The following is a 17716-nucleotide window of genomic DNA, read 5'->3' on the forward strand; positions in this document are numbered from 1 at the left end:
GAAGAGCCAGCAACTGTGGTAACAACTAAATGTTGGGTGACAGTCGTATTGTGAAACTGAGACTCTGGTTTTTATTTAAGCGCTCTTAACATGAGTCTGGCGACATACCATCTGAGTTTCGGAAAAGCATCATCCACACAATTCGGAAGACGGCAAGAGCTGACAAGTGCGAGAATTATCGCACAATCAGCTTAACAGCTCATGCATCGAAGCTGCTTACAAGAATAATATACAGAAGAATGGAAAAGAAAATTGATAATGCGCTAGGTGACGATCAGTTTGGCTTTAGGAAAAGTAAAGGGACGAGAGACGCAATTCTGACGTTACGGCAAATAATGGAAGCAAGGCTAAAGAAAAATCAAGACACTTTCATAGGATTTGTCGACCTGGAAAAAGCGTTCGACAATATAAAATGGTGCAAGCTGTTCGAGATTCTGAAAAAAGTAGGGGTAAGCTATAGGGAGAGACGGGTCATATACAATATGTACAACAACCAAGAGGGAATAATAAGAGTGGACGATCAAGAACGAAGTGCTCGTATTAAGAAGGGTGTAAGACAAGGCTGTAGCCTTTCGCCCCTACTCTTCAATCTGTACATCGAGGAAGCAATGATGGAAATAAAAGAAAGGTTCAGGAGTGGAATTAAAATACAAGGTGAAAGGATATCAATGATACGATTCGCTGATGACACTGCTATCGTGAGTGAAAGTGAAGAAGAATTAAATGATCTGCTGAACGGAATGAACAGTCTAATGAGTACACAGTATGGTTTGAGAGTAAATCGGAGAAAGACGAAGGTAATGAGAAGTAGTAGAAATGAGAACAGCGAGAAACTTAACATCAGGATTGATGGTCACGAAGTCAGTGAAGTTAAGGAATTCTGCTACCTAGGCAGTAAAATAACCAATGACGGACGGAGCAAGGAGGACATCAAAAGCAGTCTCGCTATGGCAAAAAAGGCATTTCTGGCCAAGAGAAGTCTACTAATATCAAACACCGGCCTTAATTTGAGGAAGAAATTTCTGAGGATGTACGTCTGGAGTACAGCATTGTATGGTAGTGAAACATGGACTGTGGGAAAACCGGAACAGAAGAGAATCGAAGCATTTGAGATGTGGTGCTATAGACGAATGTTGAAAATTAGGTGGACTGATAAGGTAAGGAATGAGGTGGTTCTACGCAGAATCGGAGAGGAAAGGAATATGTGGTTGGCTGGTTCAAATGGCTCTGAGCACCATGGGACTTAACATCTATGGTCATCAGTCCCCTAGAACTTAGAACTACTTAAACCTAACTAACCTAAGGACAGCACACAACACCCAGCCATCACGAGGCAGAGAAAAATCCCTGACCCCGCCGGGAATCGAACCCGGGAACCCGGGCGTGGGAAGCGAGAACGCTACCGCACTACCACGAGATGCGGGCAAAATATGTGGAAAACACTGATAAGGAGAAGGGACAGGATGATAGGACATCTACTAAGACACGAGGGAATGACTTGCATGGTACTAGAGGGAGCTGTAGAGGGCATAAACTGTAGAGGAAGACAGAGATTGGAATACGTCAAGCAAATATTTGAGGAAGTAGGTTGCAAGTGCTACTCTGAGATGAAGAGGTTAGCACAGGAAAGGAATTCGTGGCGGGCCGCATCAAACCAGTCAGTAGACTGATGGCAAAAAAAAAAAAACATCCATCTCTGGAACAATTATCCAACATTTATTTGTTCTCACAGGTAGTGGCTCTTCCCTGTTTTTATTCACCATCAACCAGCCAGTTGTATCAGGGAACAACTTCCCGTACTTTGTTCAGGTAGATCTCGTTGTATGTATGTATATGGCACTTGCCCCGTACGTCCTCCATTACTTGTTGGATGTACTCCAACCTGTGTCTTCCTATGAGTTTTTACCGTCTACGTCTCCCTCTAGTACCATGGAAGTTAATCCCTAACGTCTTTACAGATGCGCTATCATCCTGTCCCTTTTTCCTGTCTTCCTTTCTTCGCCGATTCTGCGAAGAACTTATACATTTCTTATCAGTACACATAATTTACAAGATACTTCAGTAGCATATCTCAAACGCTTCGATTCTTTTACTTTGCAGTTTCCTCACATTACACGATTTACCACCATATGTTTGAGACTGGTGAACTTCTTTTCCCAAGGAAGGCCCACTTTACCTCTGCTAAATTGCCTTTCGTGTCCTCCTACCTTCGTCCGTAGTTATTTTGCTTCAAAGGTAGCAGTCTTGTTCGTGATCACCCATTTAGATGTTAAACTTCTCGCTATCCTCATTTCTGCCACTTCTCATTACATTCGTCTTTCGTCGATTTAGTCTCAGTCCATATGCTTTACTCATTAGGCCATTCATTCCATTCAACAGATCCTGTAATTATTTTTTACTTTCAATGAGGATAGCAGTGTCATCAGTGAATCTTATCATTGATATCCTCCTCGATGAATGCCAGTCAATCCTTTTCCTGTTCCACTCGCAAACGACTGTCTATATGCACTCGTACGAGCTCTAATTTCTCTTCTGTTATCTTCGTGGTCCTTACGTAAAACGTACGTTGGCGGCCGTACAATCGCTCTGCGGTCCGTTTCGAAAGCCGGTTCTCTAAATTTGCTCAACAGTGTCCCTCGAAAAGAACGTCGCTATTCCTCCATGGTTTCTCATTAGAGTTCCCGAAGCATTTCCGTAATACTTGCGTGTTGTTCGCACCTACAAGTAACAAATTTAGCAGGCCGCCTCTAAATTTCTTCGGTGTTTTCCTTCAGGCCGAACTGGTGTGGATCACGTACACTCAAGGAGCAATCAAGAATGTGTCAGAATAGTGTCTTATATGCAATCTCCTTCACAAATGAACCACACTTCCCTAAAATTATCCCAATAAACCGAGATCGACCAATCGCCTTCCCTATTACAGTCCTCGCATGTTCATTTCATTTCATATCGCTTTGCAACGTTACGCATAGATATATAATCGACGTGACTGCATCGAGCAGCACACAACTATTGCTATAGAACGATCTTCACCAAGGCAAAACTGCGGGCTTCACCAGCCTTAATCCATTATTATCTACCTTCATTCTCCCCCTGACATGCAGCTCTCCAGCTCAACAACTACTGCTCTGCAGCGTAGGCAGTTTAGAAAAAACGAATAGGCGTGGGTTAGTAGCAGAAGTGACGCTGTGAGGACGGGTCGTGAGCGGCTTTTGTAGCGGTCAGTGGGAATGAATGTTAGGCAACGTTCTGAGGTTTGAGTCCCTGCAGTGGCGATACTTCGTGTTTATCCATTATAGACATGGGACATGAAATTTAAATATGGAACTAATCATAGAAAAAAATTGTATTATGTTGTTACGAACGTGTGCAAATATCCTGGATGTCAACACTGAGGGTGTGGCTGCCTCACTAGGTGAGACACTAGATGATAAAAATAAACACTGTTAGCTATGTGTGCACGAGAGAAATAAGACAGCTGGTATAACCATTTTGATTTTATGGCGGCGACCTGTCTTTTAGTGCAGAAACTTCCGGTGACAGCCGTACATACCCCGTCAGTCCAAAAAGTTTCAAGACTGGCTTAATAAAGAATTGAGAAAAGTTAAGATGGTGGTTTTAATGCTTCAGATGTCTTAAACAGTCTTCCCTCACCTGGGCACAATGCAGAGAAATTTTACACTACCATGTGAAACTGTCAGACAAGTCATTTGTTTGGGATATTGTACAACTCCCCCGCCACATTGCCTTGAATATCGGCTATATCGTCGAAGTATGGACCCTTCATGTGAATTTCTTCTGTCGTTTTGTGGTAGGTTCGTCTTGATATCACAAAGTTTCGTTACTCGTGATGATTTTTGTCGGAAACATCCGCGTTTTGTGTTTTGGTTAAATTGCGGCAGGCATCCATGCATCTGTCTTTGTTCTGGAGTCAAGGTGAGTGGGACATACTTTGCACACTTTCCTCTCCTTGAAAATATTCTGGAGATTGTGCTGAACACTTGATTTAGAGGCTCGATTTATGACATAACTACGCTGACACACTAGAGCCGCGAGCCCACTGCGTAACACTGCCTGCTCGCAACATGGTCGAACGCTCATCTGTTGTATAAAAGCTGGCAACGTAATTACTGCGCTGACGTCACTTCTGCGCCAGGAATAAAATCAGTTTCAGAACCTTTTGGACCGTCGGTGCAGCTATCATACACGGTTCCCATCCACAGTGCTTTATTCGTTTATTGATGTACTTCACATTTACTAAAAGTACGTCAAGTGACACAGTGTTACCAAGACAAATTTTAGTGCATTGGTTATTGCCGGCCTCGTGTTGTTTACATCTATGAGCATCTGCATCTACATCCTTACTTTGCAAACTTCTGTCGAGTCCCTGACTGATGAGACTTCCCACTGTACCAGCTATTAAGGTTTCTTCCCGTTACGGTCACGTATGGAGCACGGAAACATTGACTGCTTGGATGCCTATCTGTGTGCTGGAACTGGTCTATTCTAGTCTTCGCGATGTGCACGGGAGAGATACGAGGGCGCTTTAGTACACTCCTAGATTCTTCATTTAAGCCTAGTTGTTGAAACTCTGTAAGTAGCCTTTAACGGGACAATTGTCGCCTATCTATAAGAGACAGGCAATTCGGGCTTTTCAACATTTCCGCTACGCTCTTCAGCGAGTCAAATAAATCCGTTACTATTCGTGATGCCCTTCTCTGTATACGTTCAATATCCCCTGTTGCTCCTATTTATTGGGTCCTACACACTTGAGCAATATTGTAGGATGCATAGCACCACCGTTTTCTAAGCAATTTCCTTTGTAGACTGATTGCATTTCCCTAGTATTCTACCAATCAACCGAAATCTGCCACCTACCTTTACACGACTGAGCATATGTATGTTAGTCGGTTTCAATTGTTACACCTAGGTGTTTGTGTGTACGAGTTGACCGATTACAACTGTGACTCAGCGAGTTTGCAGTTACGGGATACTACATTTTTGCTAAATACACAATCTTACTTTTATGAAAATGTAAGCAAATTTCAAATCTTTACACCATTTTGAAAGCTTATCAACATCTGACTGAACATTTGTGCAGCTGATTTCAAGCAGTGCTTCAAAACAGATAATTGCATCATCTGTGCAAAGCCCGAGTTGAGTATAAAGTATAAACATTGTTTACAAGGACATTAATACACAAAACGAACAAGATGGATCCCAACACGCTTCCATCGGTCACGCCTGGAGTTACTTCTGTAAATGGCTCTCCATCCAAGATAACTGCTGCGTCCTCACTGTCAAGAAATCTTCAAAAAATGGTTCAAATGGCTCTAAGCACTATGGGACTTAAGATTTGAGGTCATTAGTCCCCTAGACTTAGAACTACTTAAACCTAACTAACCTAAGGACATCACACACATCCATGCCCGAGGCAGGATTCGAACCTGCGACCGCAGCAGCCGCGTGGTTCCAGGCTGTAGCGCCTAGAACCGATCGGCCACCTCGGCGGCAAGAAATATTCAAACTAACCAAAAATTTTGTTTCGTATTTCATAGAAAAGAATTTTTGTTAGTGATCGTTGGCATGGTATTGGCAAGGAGAACGCCTGAGACACCGCCAACTGTTCCGGATTGTGTTTTGCACGTCCCTTGTATACCCCCTAAAATAAAACGCTCTAAGACATTTTGGCCACTACCCCTTGTTTCTCAGAAAACCATCCCTAAAATTCATTATGCGTAATCAACTCAAAATTGACGGGATAATAGAAGATCGAGAAGCAACTGCCTGGGGAGTCGAAGACGAGTTCAGTTCCTACAGGCTTCCTGTAGAATTTTTTAAATATATGTTTTCTACGTATCGAAATCGGTGGTGGCGATAAGGGGGAAAAGCACTTTCGAAAACGAAAAATAAACTACAGAAAGCCTGTAGGAAGTGAACCCAGATCCTGCGCTCCCCAGCCAGCTGCCTCGGTCGCTCGGTCGGCGCTGCAGTGCTTCAGGGCGTTTACCTTACGACTACATACTACTCTGAAGAAAATATCTCAGAATATGTTCTAGGACTGCACAACATACAGATGTCGAAGGTTCTGGACGATAATGGTTAAAATATGGGGTAACTCAACTGCAAATTCTGTACTGAAGCTTACAGAGATAACACCGAGTCTAGTGACCTTTGGGTAGGTATCAGTATTTCTCAATTTGCTTAAACTCTGTGCATGGCCAGTGGCGTCTCTTGAAAAATTTCACCAATGTGCTACAATGTGGTGGCCAATAGCCCTTTGGCCTTCAAGGGTAATAATCGTAACTATATTGAATATGCTAACTGAAAGCATACAAATTGTTCGAATATATTTAAATTTTATAATTAATCGATTATCTTTGTGAGGAATAAAAGAAAAGGAAGAAAATTAAGGAACCAGAGGGAACTGAACTCAGGCCAACGAATCGCGTTGCGAGTCCATATACTTAACCGCTTTTTCCCCAAAACTTTATTTATCAAAATAATATTAAACAAATACATCACAGTAACACACGAACAAAATACTCTGTTTATGAATTGTTGGGCACATTATAACATATTACCACTTGACTCTTAAATGTGGTTAGTTGAGGAAATACACTTTCTGTTTGTTTCATCGGTGCCTGTGCGTCATCAACTTTTAATGTACACCCATTGGCGATGAACTGTCAGATTTCTGGACATCTGTTTAGACTTACCACATTAACTTTTATTCAGTTTTCTTATTTCTAGTCGATTTCAGTGAGTTACTTTTTTGTTACATAATCGTATGGCTACCGCGCCTGTTTGACATCCGTCGCTCGTATTTTCCTCATACTCTACACGTAACTCTTTAGAGTGTGGTTTACCTTTTCCTATTGCCCAGTCAGGCGAAATGTTCTAGGAACTTGAAAGGGGAAATTAACCTTCTTTTGTTAATATAGTTTGAAACAAATTTGGGAGCCTCGTCCTATGTGAACGTTTTAAATGTCACTTTCTCCTCCTACGATGTATTGGAAACGAGCTTCTTTAACAGGTAACTTAAAAAAAAAGAAAAAAAAAGATTTCCACGTTTGCTGAATTAATTTTATTTGTACGCGGATAGTTTCAGGCTTTTAGGCCAATGTCAAGTGACTCTGTACTTCTGAAAGAGAAAACTGTCTCTTGCATAGTGAAATCTCAGCGTCTTTAAATTTCTTTTTTCCATTCGTTTTGGTTCAGCGATGCTGTCATGCTGGATGACAGCTTCACATTTAAATAGGTATAAAACATTTTTTAAACGTCAAGCCGTCAAACCAACAGGACAGCATTAGTGAACCAAAATGAACAGAAAACATAAATTTAAAGACCCTGATATTTCAACATACAAGGCATAGTTTTCTCTTGCAGCACCACAAAATCACTTGAAAATGGCGTGGAAAGCTGAACTAGTCATGAACAAATAAAATTAATACAGCAAATGCGGAAAATGTCACCTTCTTTTAATAAATTCATTGCTGTGCTACCCACTATGAAAAAAGAGAATCGCACTAAATTTGCTTGTACACTCGCTTTTTCGACGATCATCTATAGTCTTTTGACTAAGAGTAGCAATCGCAACTAAACTGAGAATATTAATTTTACATATATAAACTGAACTGTTTAAACGTATTTAAATTTTATAATTAATTGTTTTACATTGTAAGGAAAAAATCTAATAAAATTCGTAGCAGTGGGGATCGAACCCAGGTCAAGGAATTACGAGTCTTCACAGCTAACCACTCACCCACAGAGCTGTTACTTCAACTGCTGCTAATAAACTCCTCATAATCTGATTTGATCCTTTATAAATGGATAAACTCCTCATAATCTACACTTGGACAAAACGTTAGACGAAATTTCATAGAAAAATACTGAGCTGGTGTTATGAGTAACGTAGCACTTGTAACCCCAGAAGAAATGACGTCAGATCAGAGAACGTGGAGTCAAAAACGGACAGCTACGTACCTTCTCTGAGTTGATCGTAGCGTCGCTGGCCATCATTTCAGCACTCGACACTGGTTTCTAGGTATTAGAGAGAGAGAGAGAGAGAGAGAGAGAGAGAGAGAGAGAGAGAGAGAGAGAGAGAGCTACGAAACATGTTTTCATTCGTTTTATTTGCATCCCAGCACACGTTCAAAGAAAAAAGGCGTAGCGCAATTTCGGCTGGCATCCGAAGAGAAATGGCGTAATTTTAATGCGGCGTCCTGCTCGCATTGGAAGAGAGATATTTACAGTGTGCTGTAGTGCATTAGCACATGTTAACCGCGCATGACTACAGTAAAGTCCTCGACACACGGGGCGAATTTGCAAACATTGACGTGGCGCTCTACGAGTCTTGCGACGTCACTTCCTGCTATTTCACGTTGAGGAGCCATTTCGTCATGTGAGACACAAAATAAGTTCTACGATATTTCGCGCGACCTGTCATGTAAAGTAGAACCAACAGGAAGCAAGAATGCTTCGTACATCGGAAGCAGAAAGTTTGAGACCCGCAAAAAGCAAGATGACGTATTGTGCATGTCGTGTTCAGCAGAAACCGATATTCGGTGGGTTTTTAGGTTATATTTTAGACCCCATGATTATATGCTAAGCACCACCACATTTAATGTCACGAGAATGAATCGTTATTGGTATGATTTATTTTAATGAACTACGGCAAACGTCGTATTGGTGATTAAAGAATATTATTACCGCGATATAACTCGTGAGTTTCAGTGTTTTAAGACAATGACACATTAAACATTTACGAAAAACGTGTCGTTCTTGTTAGGTTTTGTTATGATTAAATGTAAATTACTAATATATCGTCGATTAAAGGGCTCTGAACACTATGGGACTTAACATCTGAGGTCATCAGTCCCCTAGAACTCAAAACTGCTTAAACCTAACTAACCTAAGGACCCCACACACATCCATGCCCGAGGCAGGATTCAAACCTGCGACCGTAGTGGTCGCGCGGTTCCAGACTGTAGCGCCTAGAACCGCTTGGCCACCCCGGCCGGCGTCGTTTAAAGACTATAGAAGACTACAAGATACAAACCAAAGTCTACAGCCTAGCCTAGTCTTTAGAGGCACCACATTACAGTGCAAGGATTAGGACGGTACAGGGTTTGAGTCCTGTTGTATCTAAATTTTTACTTCACCTTCACGGTTTTCGAAATGATTCTGTGCTCTTCTTACTAAATTAATAGAAATAATTTCTATAATAGTTAATTTTAAATAAATATAACTGTGTTCTTTGTCAGGAGTCAGTTTGTTCGGTTTGGTGAACTTTTATAAGCTGATGTCCTCACTGATCCAGACATGTATCTTTCCTCTCCGTCTTGTTACATGTTAACGGATGCTGAAGTTTCTATTCATGTGTACTACACACAGAATAACATAACTAGCATATGCACAAGGGAGTAAATTATGTTTTAACTGAGCTATCGTAGAAATTTTACGAGCGTCTGTTTTCGTGAACAAAAGTATTGTTTGTGAGCCAAATAAGGCCGACAACGCCGCTCGAGAGCGGTGAGAGTGCAAAATCACACCAACTAGCTCGTCACGTGACATGGGATACCGCGTTTGCTTGCAAGTCAACGTTGTCTGCCTCATCCTGTGTGCCGACGAGTTATGGCCCATGCCTTACGCACAAGTGACGACAATGGAATGTTCATTATCGGGACTGTCGCCGCACGCACTTTACCGCGTAGCCTCTTGGGCGACCTGCTACCTAAGGGCGGCACTCGCTGCCCACAGCTGACGAAATGGAAGCGGCCGACCCGAGTCCTCTCTGCCCCGCCCAGCTCCCAGACGTTAATTGCCTGCGGAGAAAGATCACGAGTCCTCCCTCCCCTCTTCCCAGCCAGGCCCAGTACAGCTTTTAATTACGCGGTGGGGAGGGGGAGGGGGAGGGTGTGTCGGTGAGAGGCAGCTTTCAGCGAGCCTCCCCCTGAAGCGTGGCCGCGGCTGAAGCCTGCGTCTCGTCTCCCTTCTCTGCGGCCGCACTCGGGCAAATAACCAAACTAGTCGCGCGCGCTCAGGACTCCAGACGGAATAGCCAATGTCTGCAGCTTGCAACGACGCCGACGGCTAATTGGCAAAACAGTCTGAAGGGCTTCAGGTCGCCCGGAGCTTTAAGAGAGCAACTCCCGTTTTCATCAACGGCTTTCCACGCCCTTCAGAAAATATTTACCTCATGCCATGCTACGTAAGGTTTCTAAAGAGCGAGGTAACGGCGTTTGGCGGTGACGAGTGATTCTGTCAGAAGTGCATTGCCAGACTGGGGAATGGCTTTCGGGGCGGTCAACATATCTTTGCGCGGACTTGGCTAAAGAGAAAACGCAACACTATCCGTAGGACTTTTACCTACCACAGTCATGGACCAATCTATTAGTCTACCTGCGGAAAAGCGTCTGTTTTCATTGTCTAAACTGTTTCTGTCTTGGAGGCCATCAACCCTTTCATGATTAAAATTTATTATTCATATATTTGAAAAATAATAGGTGAAAAACTGTCGTCCTTTATGACGAATGATACACTTTAACTACCATAAAATATTTAAGTTGACCGATTTTGAAAATCGCTGAAGTGGGGCATCCACGAACCCAACTAGTTCCATGTTTTCAGATGAATCTAGGATTTTCAAAGTTAATTTTCAATTTCAGAATGGTTCAGTCAGGATGGCAGTTGTGGAAAAAAATATGACAAATCACTACCCAAAACAATTTAATTTCCAGACACTGAAACACATGAAGTAGGCCTATCGCACACAAGATTACATAACATTTGAAGATGTTCAAAAAATGTGTGTGAAATCTTATGGGACTTAACTGCTAAGGTCATCAGTCCCTAAGCTTACACACTACTTAACCTAAATTATCCTAAGGACAAAAACACACACACACACACACACACACACACACACACACACACACACACACACACCCATGACCGAGGGAGGACTCGAACCTCCGCCGGGATCAGCCGCATAGGCCATGCCTATTTGAAGATGGCTTTGATTTGCCACACATCAATGTTTCCTACATAATATGAAGTTTTCTGGGACATATACGTCCCACTACATGCAAATTATGTACAAACCAGCTGAATTACTGAGGTCTGTGGTAATGGTTCTAAACAATGTCTATGACTTGTAAGAAAAAACAATAAAATTAATTACTTCAGACATTCTGGGGACGGAGAAGGTGATATGGTTCATTTTCGTGAAACAGACGTACTGTGCCACCTATAAACACAGGCCGCCCCAGTTAATCGCTCACAGCCTTCTGTATGTCCATCCCGTGGTCCGTAGTATTTTGCTCCATGTTCCGGAAGCATCTCGCTACATCGTAACACAATATGATGTGTAGGCGACCCAACGCTCAAAAGTGGGTACTACTTAAGTGGAACATGTGTGTCCCAACAACCACAAAAGGGTTAAATATTGCGAAAACCTACCTTCCATCATCTTCTTAATGTTCTCCGACTGCGTAAGCGCTCTGGAATCAGTATCTAAAGCTCAACGGGCAAAAGGACAAATAAACGCACAAGACCATGCCGCCCAATATGAATGTGTTAAACGAGGGCAAACAAAGGTGTTCATTATAATATGTTAAAGCTATTTGGAAGATATTGTTAATGCTTCAGCTACGAAATTCTATGGCGAGTAAAATTCTACGTGTTTCTAAAATTAGTTCTATAACGTGTGGACGGTTAAAACGATGCTTCGTCGGTCGTGCAACTTCCTGTACCTTGAAACGGAAGAAGGTATTTCAGTATGGAACATGTGATTTGGCAAATAACCTCTTTAACAGCTTTACCTGTTTTGTAAATGAAAATGTGTTAGTTTCCAGTAGGTTGTCTCCGAAATGTATTTAGTTTGAGGCTGCCTTTTGATAATATTTAAGTATAGTTTTATGTCACTTACTGATCGCTGGTGTGTAGCAGAGTACTAATGTAATGATTTTAGATTTCAATAGGACATACTCGTATGTTCCTGGGTACCAAGTTGTTTCTTGCAACATTTTTTTTCATATTTATAAAAAATTACTCTTCTTCACTTTCGTAATTTCAGAAAAAACTGCAGCACGCAAAAAGTGAATGCCATCATTTAAAATGACAGACTTTGACTCAGGGCAGCCACAACTTGGATGTATAATTCTGAAAAGATGAAACCGCTTTAGCTGCAAAAATTTTATTTATAGGCGCAACCGGTTTAGCAGCATTTCATCTGCATCATCAATGCAGTCTGTAGAAATTAGTAGAAAAAGACTGATGTAACGTAACAAGAAATCATAAATAAAATGAAATAGCATATTCGGGATGAACATTCTCGCAAAATTGAGTCATGGTCAGATCGAAAAAAGAGAACAGGGTGACCCAGCGTCCATAATCAAAAAAAGTTTTACTGAATAGTGGACTTCAAAAATAAAAGCACATAGAACGCTCCCGTGATACCTAGAAAGTAGGAAACTAATAAAAAAATTCCTACTAAGGGACTACTAGGTAGGTAAAATACTAATAAATTCCACTCGCCAGGAGTAACAGTATCTGGCGAGCTAGCTGAGTCGCCATATGCCAATGGTGATCAAAACACAGACCCCTCTCTTTCTTCGATCTGAACATGACTTGTTTTTGTGGGTGGATTCATCCCGTATATGCTTTTTCATTTTAGTTATGTTTTCTTGCTTCCTTACACGAGTCTTTATCTACTGAGGGGTAAAGATTGCAACTGATGATGCAGCTAAAATGCTACGAAAGCTGTCATGCCTGTAAATAAAGGACTTACAGGTAAAGCGTTCTTATCTTTTCAAAATTTAAAAACTGAATAACAAAATACATCAAACTTCTTTAACAGGGCTGATCAGAGGTGACAGTTTGAAAAGTGTTCAAAAGAACATCACACTCTCCTACTAAGAAGAGCCGCAGAGCGCAAAACTTGTAGTGCAAGGCAGCGATTGGAATGTACAGGGCGAATAACCTAAAACTTGTACACAGACACTGCGGCAGTGGAAAGTACTATTGATGTGCGGATTTCACAGAATGAATTTGTAGTCAGGCGCTCATATTGTTAGCCAACAAACAGATTGTAATAATAGCTAGAAAGTGTATTTTTGTGCAAACACGAACATTAAAACAGGGTACTCCAGATGTATGGTCTATCTTGTTTAGTGATGGTTCAAATGGCGCTGAGCACTATGGGACTTAACTTCTGAGGTCATCAGTCCCCTAGAACTTAGAACTACTTAAACCTAACTAACCTAAGGACATCACACACATCCATGCCCGAGGCAGGATTCGAACCTGCGACCGTAGCGGTTGCGCGGTTCCAGACTGCAGCGCCTAGAACCGCTCGGCCACCACGGCCGGCGTTTAGTGATGAAGCCACGTTTACCAGTCATGGCCGGGTAAACCGCCGAAACATGCGCTTTTGTTCTGTTGAGTGTTCACAACCACCGTTGGCTTCGTCAGGTGGAATTTCAGCGTACATGGAGTGAGGGTAGTGAACCATCAGCTCATAGGCAAGTTTTTCATAGTCGGAACAATGAACACATACACGTATCTCCACCTGGTAACACACGAGCTTCCACGGATGCTAGAAGACGTTCTTCTGCACAATACGAGGAACCTGTGGTACCGACATGGGGCTGTCCAGCGCGTAGCGCACAAAGTACGACAGTTTGTCTTCACGAATTGTTTTCAAATCGTTGGAATGGAAACAGAGGACCTTCACCTTGGCCCGCCCATTCCCCGGATTTGACGCCTATAGATTTTCTTCTGTGGGGAAAGTTGAAAGACGCTGTCTGCAGGGGCATACCAACTACACCCGATGATGTGCAACGACATATTACTGCAGCCTGCTCGGGTATCTCGGCTGTAATGCTAGCACGCGTGCAGCAGTCGTTCCATACTAGACTGGAAGCTTGTATTGCGGCTGCCGGTGATCGTTTTGAACACAACCTGTGATGGTCAGTTGTCTCGTTACTGGTTAGAATCCAGATAACTAGTGCATTCCCTTGTCTAGTTCTTTAGCGTATGTTACCAAAGGCATTGTACAAGGGTTGGTGTGGCAACTTTTCCAAGTATGATACCTCGTGAACGACTGCTATTAGAATCCTGCAACAAACAGAACCGCCATTCTGACTTAGCCTACAACTAGTCTGTTAATGTCAATCGGCATAATTCCATAATGTTTCAGCAAGAAGTACACTTTCTATGTACACCGAGGAGCCAAAGAAACTGGTACACCTGCCTAATATCGTGCAGGGCTCACACGAGCACGCAGAAGTGCCGCAACACGATTCGGCATGGACTCGACTAATGTCCGAAGTAGTGCTGGAGGGAACTGACACCTTGAATCTAGTAGGGCGCTCCATAAATCAGTAAGAGTACGATGGGGTGGAGATTTCTTCTGAACAGCACGTTGCAAGGCATCCCAAATATGCTCAATAACGTGCATATTCGGGGAGTTTGATGGCCAGTAGCAGTGCTTAGACTCAGAAGAGTGTTCCTGCAGCCACTATGAAGGAATTCTGGACGTGTTGGGTGTCGCATTGTCCTGCTGGAATTGTTCAAGTCTGTCGGAATGGGCAATGGACTTGAATGGATGCTTAAATTATGTCACATGTCAGAGTCGTAATCTAGACGTATCAGGGGTCCCATATCACTCCAACTGCACACGCCTGACACCATTACAGAGCCGCCACCAACTTTAACATGCAGGGTACATGGATTCATGAGGTTGTCTCCATACCCGTACACGTCCACCCGCTCTCGATACAATTTTAAACGAGACTCGCCCGACCAGGCAACATGTCTCCGGTCATCAACAGTCCAACGTCGGTGATGACGGGCCCAGGCGAGGCGGAAAGCTTTGTGTCGTGCAGTCATCAGAGGTACACGATAGGGCCTTCGCCTCAGAAAGCCCATATCGATGATGTTTCGTTGAATGGTTCGCACGCTGACACTTGTTGGTCCATCATTGAAATCTGCAGCAATTTGCTCTTCAAAATGTTCAAATGTGTGTGAATTCCTAAGGGACCAAACTGCTGAGGTCATCGGTCCCTAGACTTACACACTACTTAAGCTAACTTAACGCTAAGAGCAACACTCACACCCGTGCCCGAGGAAGGACTCGAACCTCCAGCGGGAGGGGCCGCACGATTAGTGACATGGCGCCTGTAACCATGCGGCGTCCCGTTGTTGCAGGATCTTTTTCTGGCTGCAGCGATGTCGGAGATTTGATGTTTTACCAGATTCCTGATATCCACGGTACACTCGTGAAATGGTCGCACGGTACAATCCCCACTTCATCGATACTTCGGTGATGCTTTGTCCCATCTCTCTCGCGCCGACTGTAACATCACGTTCAGACTCACTTAAATGTCGATAACCTGCCACTATAGCAGCAGTAACCGATCTAACAGCCGGCCTGGGTGGCCGAGCGGTTCTAGGCGCTACAGTCTGGAACCGCGCGACCGCTACGGTCGCAGGTTCGAATCCTGCCTCGGGCATGGATGTGTGTGATGTCCTTAGGTTAGTTAGGTTTAAGTAGTTCTAAGTTCTAGGGGACTGATGACCATAGATGTTAAGTCCCATAGTGCTCAGAGCCATTTTTTTTTGTTGATTGGCTAACAATAAGAACCTCTACCTACCAAGCCATTCTGTGAGAACCGCACCTCAGTAGCGCATTTCATTTCCGCAATCTTTGCAGTGCAAGTTTTAAGTGATTCACTCCCTATAGACGGAGCAACTGAGAGTATTTGGCGTGAGACTCTATAATGAAGCTGTTGGCACAGGAGAGGAGATCGTAGCAGGCAGCCTCAAACCAGTCAGAAGACTGGCTCTGAGCACTATGGGGCTTGACATCTGAGGTCATCAGTCCCCTAGAACTTAGAACTACTTAATCCTGACTAACCTAAGGACAACACACACATCCATGCCCGAGACAGGACTCGAACCTGCGACCGTAGCAGTCGTGCGGTTCCAGACAGTAGCGCCTAGAACCGCTCGGCCACCCCGGCCGGCGTCAGAAGACTGACAGAGGAAAGGCCTTATTACACAAAACACAGTAGTCACCAATGTCGTCACAATCATTTTCACTACTGCAGAGCTGTCTCGGCTCCCCTGGATCGTGCCCACCGCGGTATTCCAGCCGCCCGCTGCCAGAGTCCCAGAGACGCTGAATATTAAACGGAGCGCCAGACAGCCAGGAGGCAGCGGCGCCGCGGCCGTGACAGAGCCCACCCACCGCCTCTGTGGCAGGCCGGCGCCGGCGTCTGCAGCACAGCGCGTCGCCGTGTAATTGCATTCCCTGCCGGCGTAATTATGATAATGCACGGAGGCGGCTGACACGGCGACAGCCGGAAGCCGGAACACGGGAGCAGCCGAGGGGGCGGGCGGGCGAAAAGCCAGATTCGCTTCCTTCAGGGCCAGCAGCTGGGGGCGATTTGGGTGTGGGGGCGTGGTCGCGTCGCTGAGATATTACGAGCACACTGCACAATCAAAAGCTAAACGCCCCGTCCACGTACAGCTCAGTACAGACGGCCCAAAGAGTAGTGGCGTTGAAGAATGAACCGCGCTGGGATTTCTTTTGAAGATGCGTGTTCAAAAAATAACGGGAATTTCGAAATTTCTCTTGTTGTATTACTCCGATTCACGAATAAATCATCTTAATAGCAACCTTGGTAGCATTAATGTAGATATAAAACAAAAGATTTAAAAAATAAAGATCAATTAAAAATTATAAAAGGAATTAACTCAAGTTCCAAGGGATAACTTTCATCTTACGTTACTAGATATGTTGCTGCCAGCCTCGGAATAACTCGAGGTTTGCTGACTAACTACAACGATACCTACTTCTAAACCTATTGTTACTATACTATTCTACATCACCCACACTGCTATGTGCGTGCCACGGTAATCCTCGAGTCCATGCATACCTGTGTGGGTGACCACAGCATTGTTCCTTTCCTTGTTCTTTTTATTTTTCTTGAAATTTCTCTTACATAGTGAGCCGTGGTAAAATTTGCTCTTTTGAAGACGTTGAGCGGTGGTAAAATTTGCTCTTTTGAAGAGCGCGCCGCAGCGCGTAGTGTAAAGCAGTCACCCTCCGTTCCCCCAAAACACTCTCCAGAACCGTCCGCTGCCAGCCGCTTCAACGGACGCAGGAAGGCGCGCCGATCTCCCGTCTCGCGGCGTCGCAGCTCGCCCCGGCCAGACCGATGTCGTGTCGGCCGCGAAGCCACTATCCCTCGCTATACGGCGCGGCCCACTGGACTCATGTGGCGACCTCACATCCGCCGACGCTTAAGGCGGACAAGTCATCTTGTGTCTCAGTGCGCGACCGACCAACCGATCGATCCCACAGCCAATGCCCATTGCCTGAACAAACTCGAGCAGACTCGCGGCCTAACACATGCTAGCACTCCGGACGACAGACACACTGACTGCCTCACCAATGCGGACGAAAGACAGACTGACTTGGCTGACCAACTGACCAGACTCGCCTAGACTGACAGACTCTGACTCACTCCGCCTGACCAACTGACTAGACTCGCCGAGACTGCCAGACTCAGACTAACCTGCCGAGTTTTTTTTTTTTTCATTTATTGAATTTCAATTCCCCCCAAAGGGGGCGGGCTGGCAGCAGCTTAGTACGCCGCTCTTCAGCCGACAGATTTTGTGACAAAGATCAAGAGAACAAATAATA

The 17716-nt window shown here is 44.0% G+C and overlaps 1 protein-coding gene across 1 annotated transcript in view; it reads right to left on the reverse strand.

The window, feature by feature from the left end:
- The window catches only part of LOC124613650 (mucin-2-like), a 160026-nt gene that overhangs the window by 128554 nt on the left and 13756 nt on the right, over positions 1-17716 (reverse strand). Inside the window, exon 2 of the mRNA XM_047142364.1 lies at positions 16047-16480. Within this exon, the coding sequence (XP_046998320.1) occupies positions 16047-16480 (434 nt within the window). The remainder of the gene's footprint in view (positions 1-16046; positions 16481-17716) is intronic.

This window comes from Schistocerca americana, chromosome 4 (assembly GCF_021461395.2).
Source record: "Schistocerca americana isolate TAMUIC-IGC-003095 chromosome 4, iqSchAmer2.1, whole genome shotgun sequence".
NCBI lineage: Eukaryota > Metazoa > Arthropoda > Insecta > Orthoptera > Acrididae > Schistocerca > Schistocerca americana.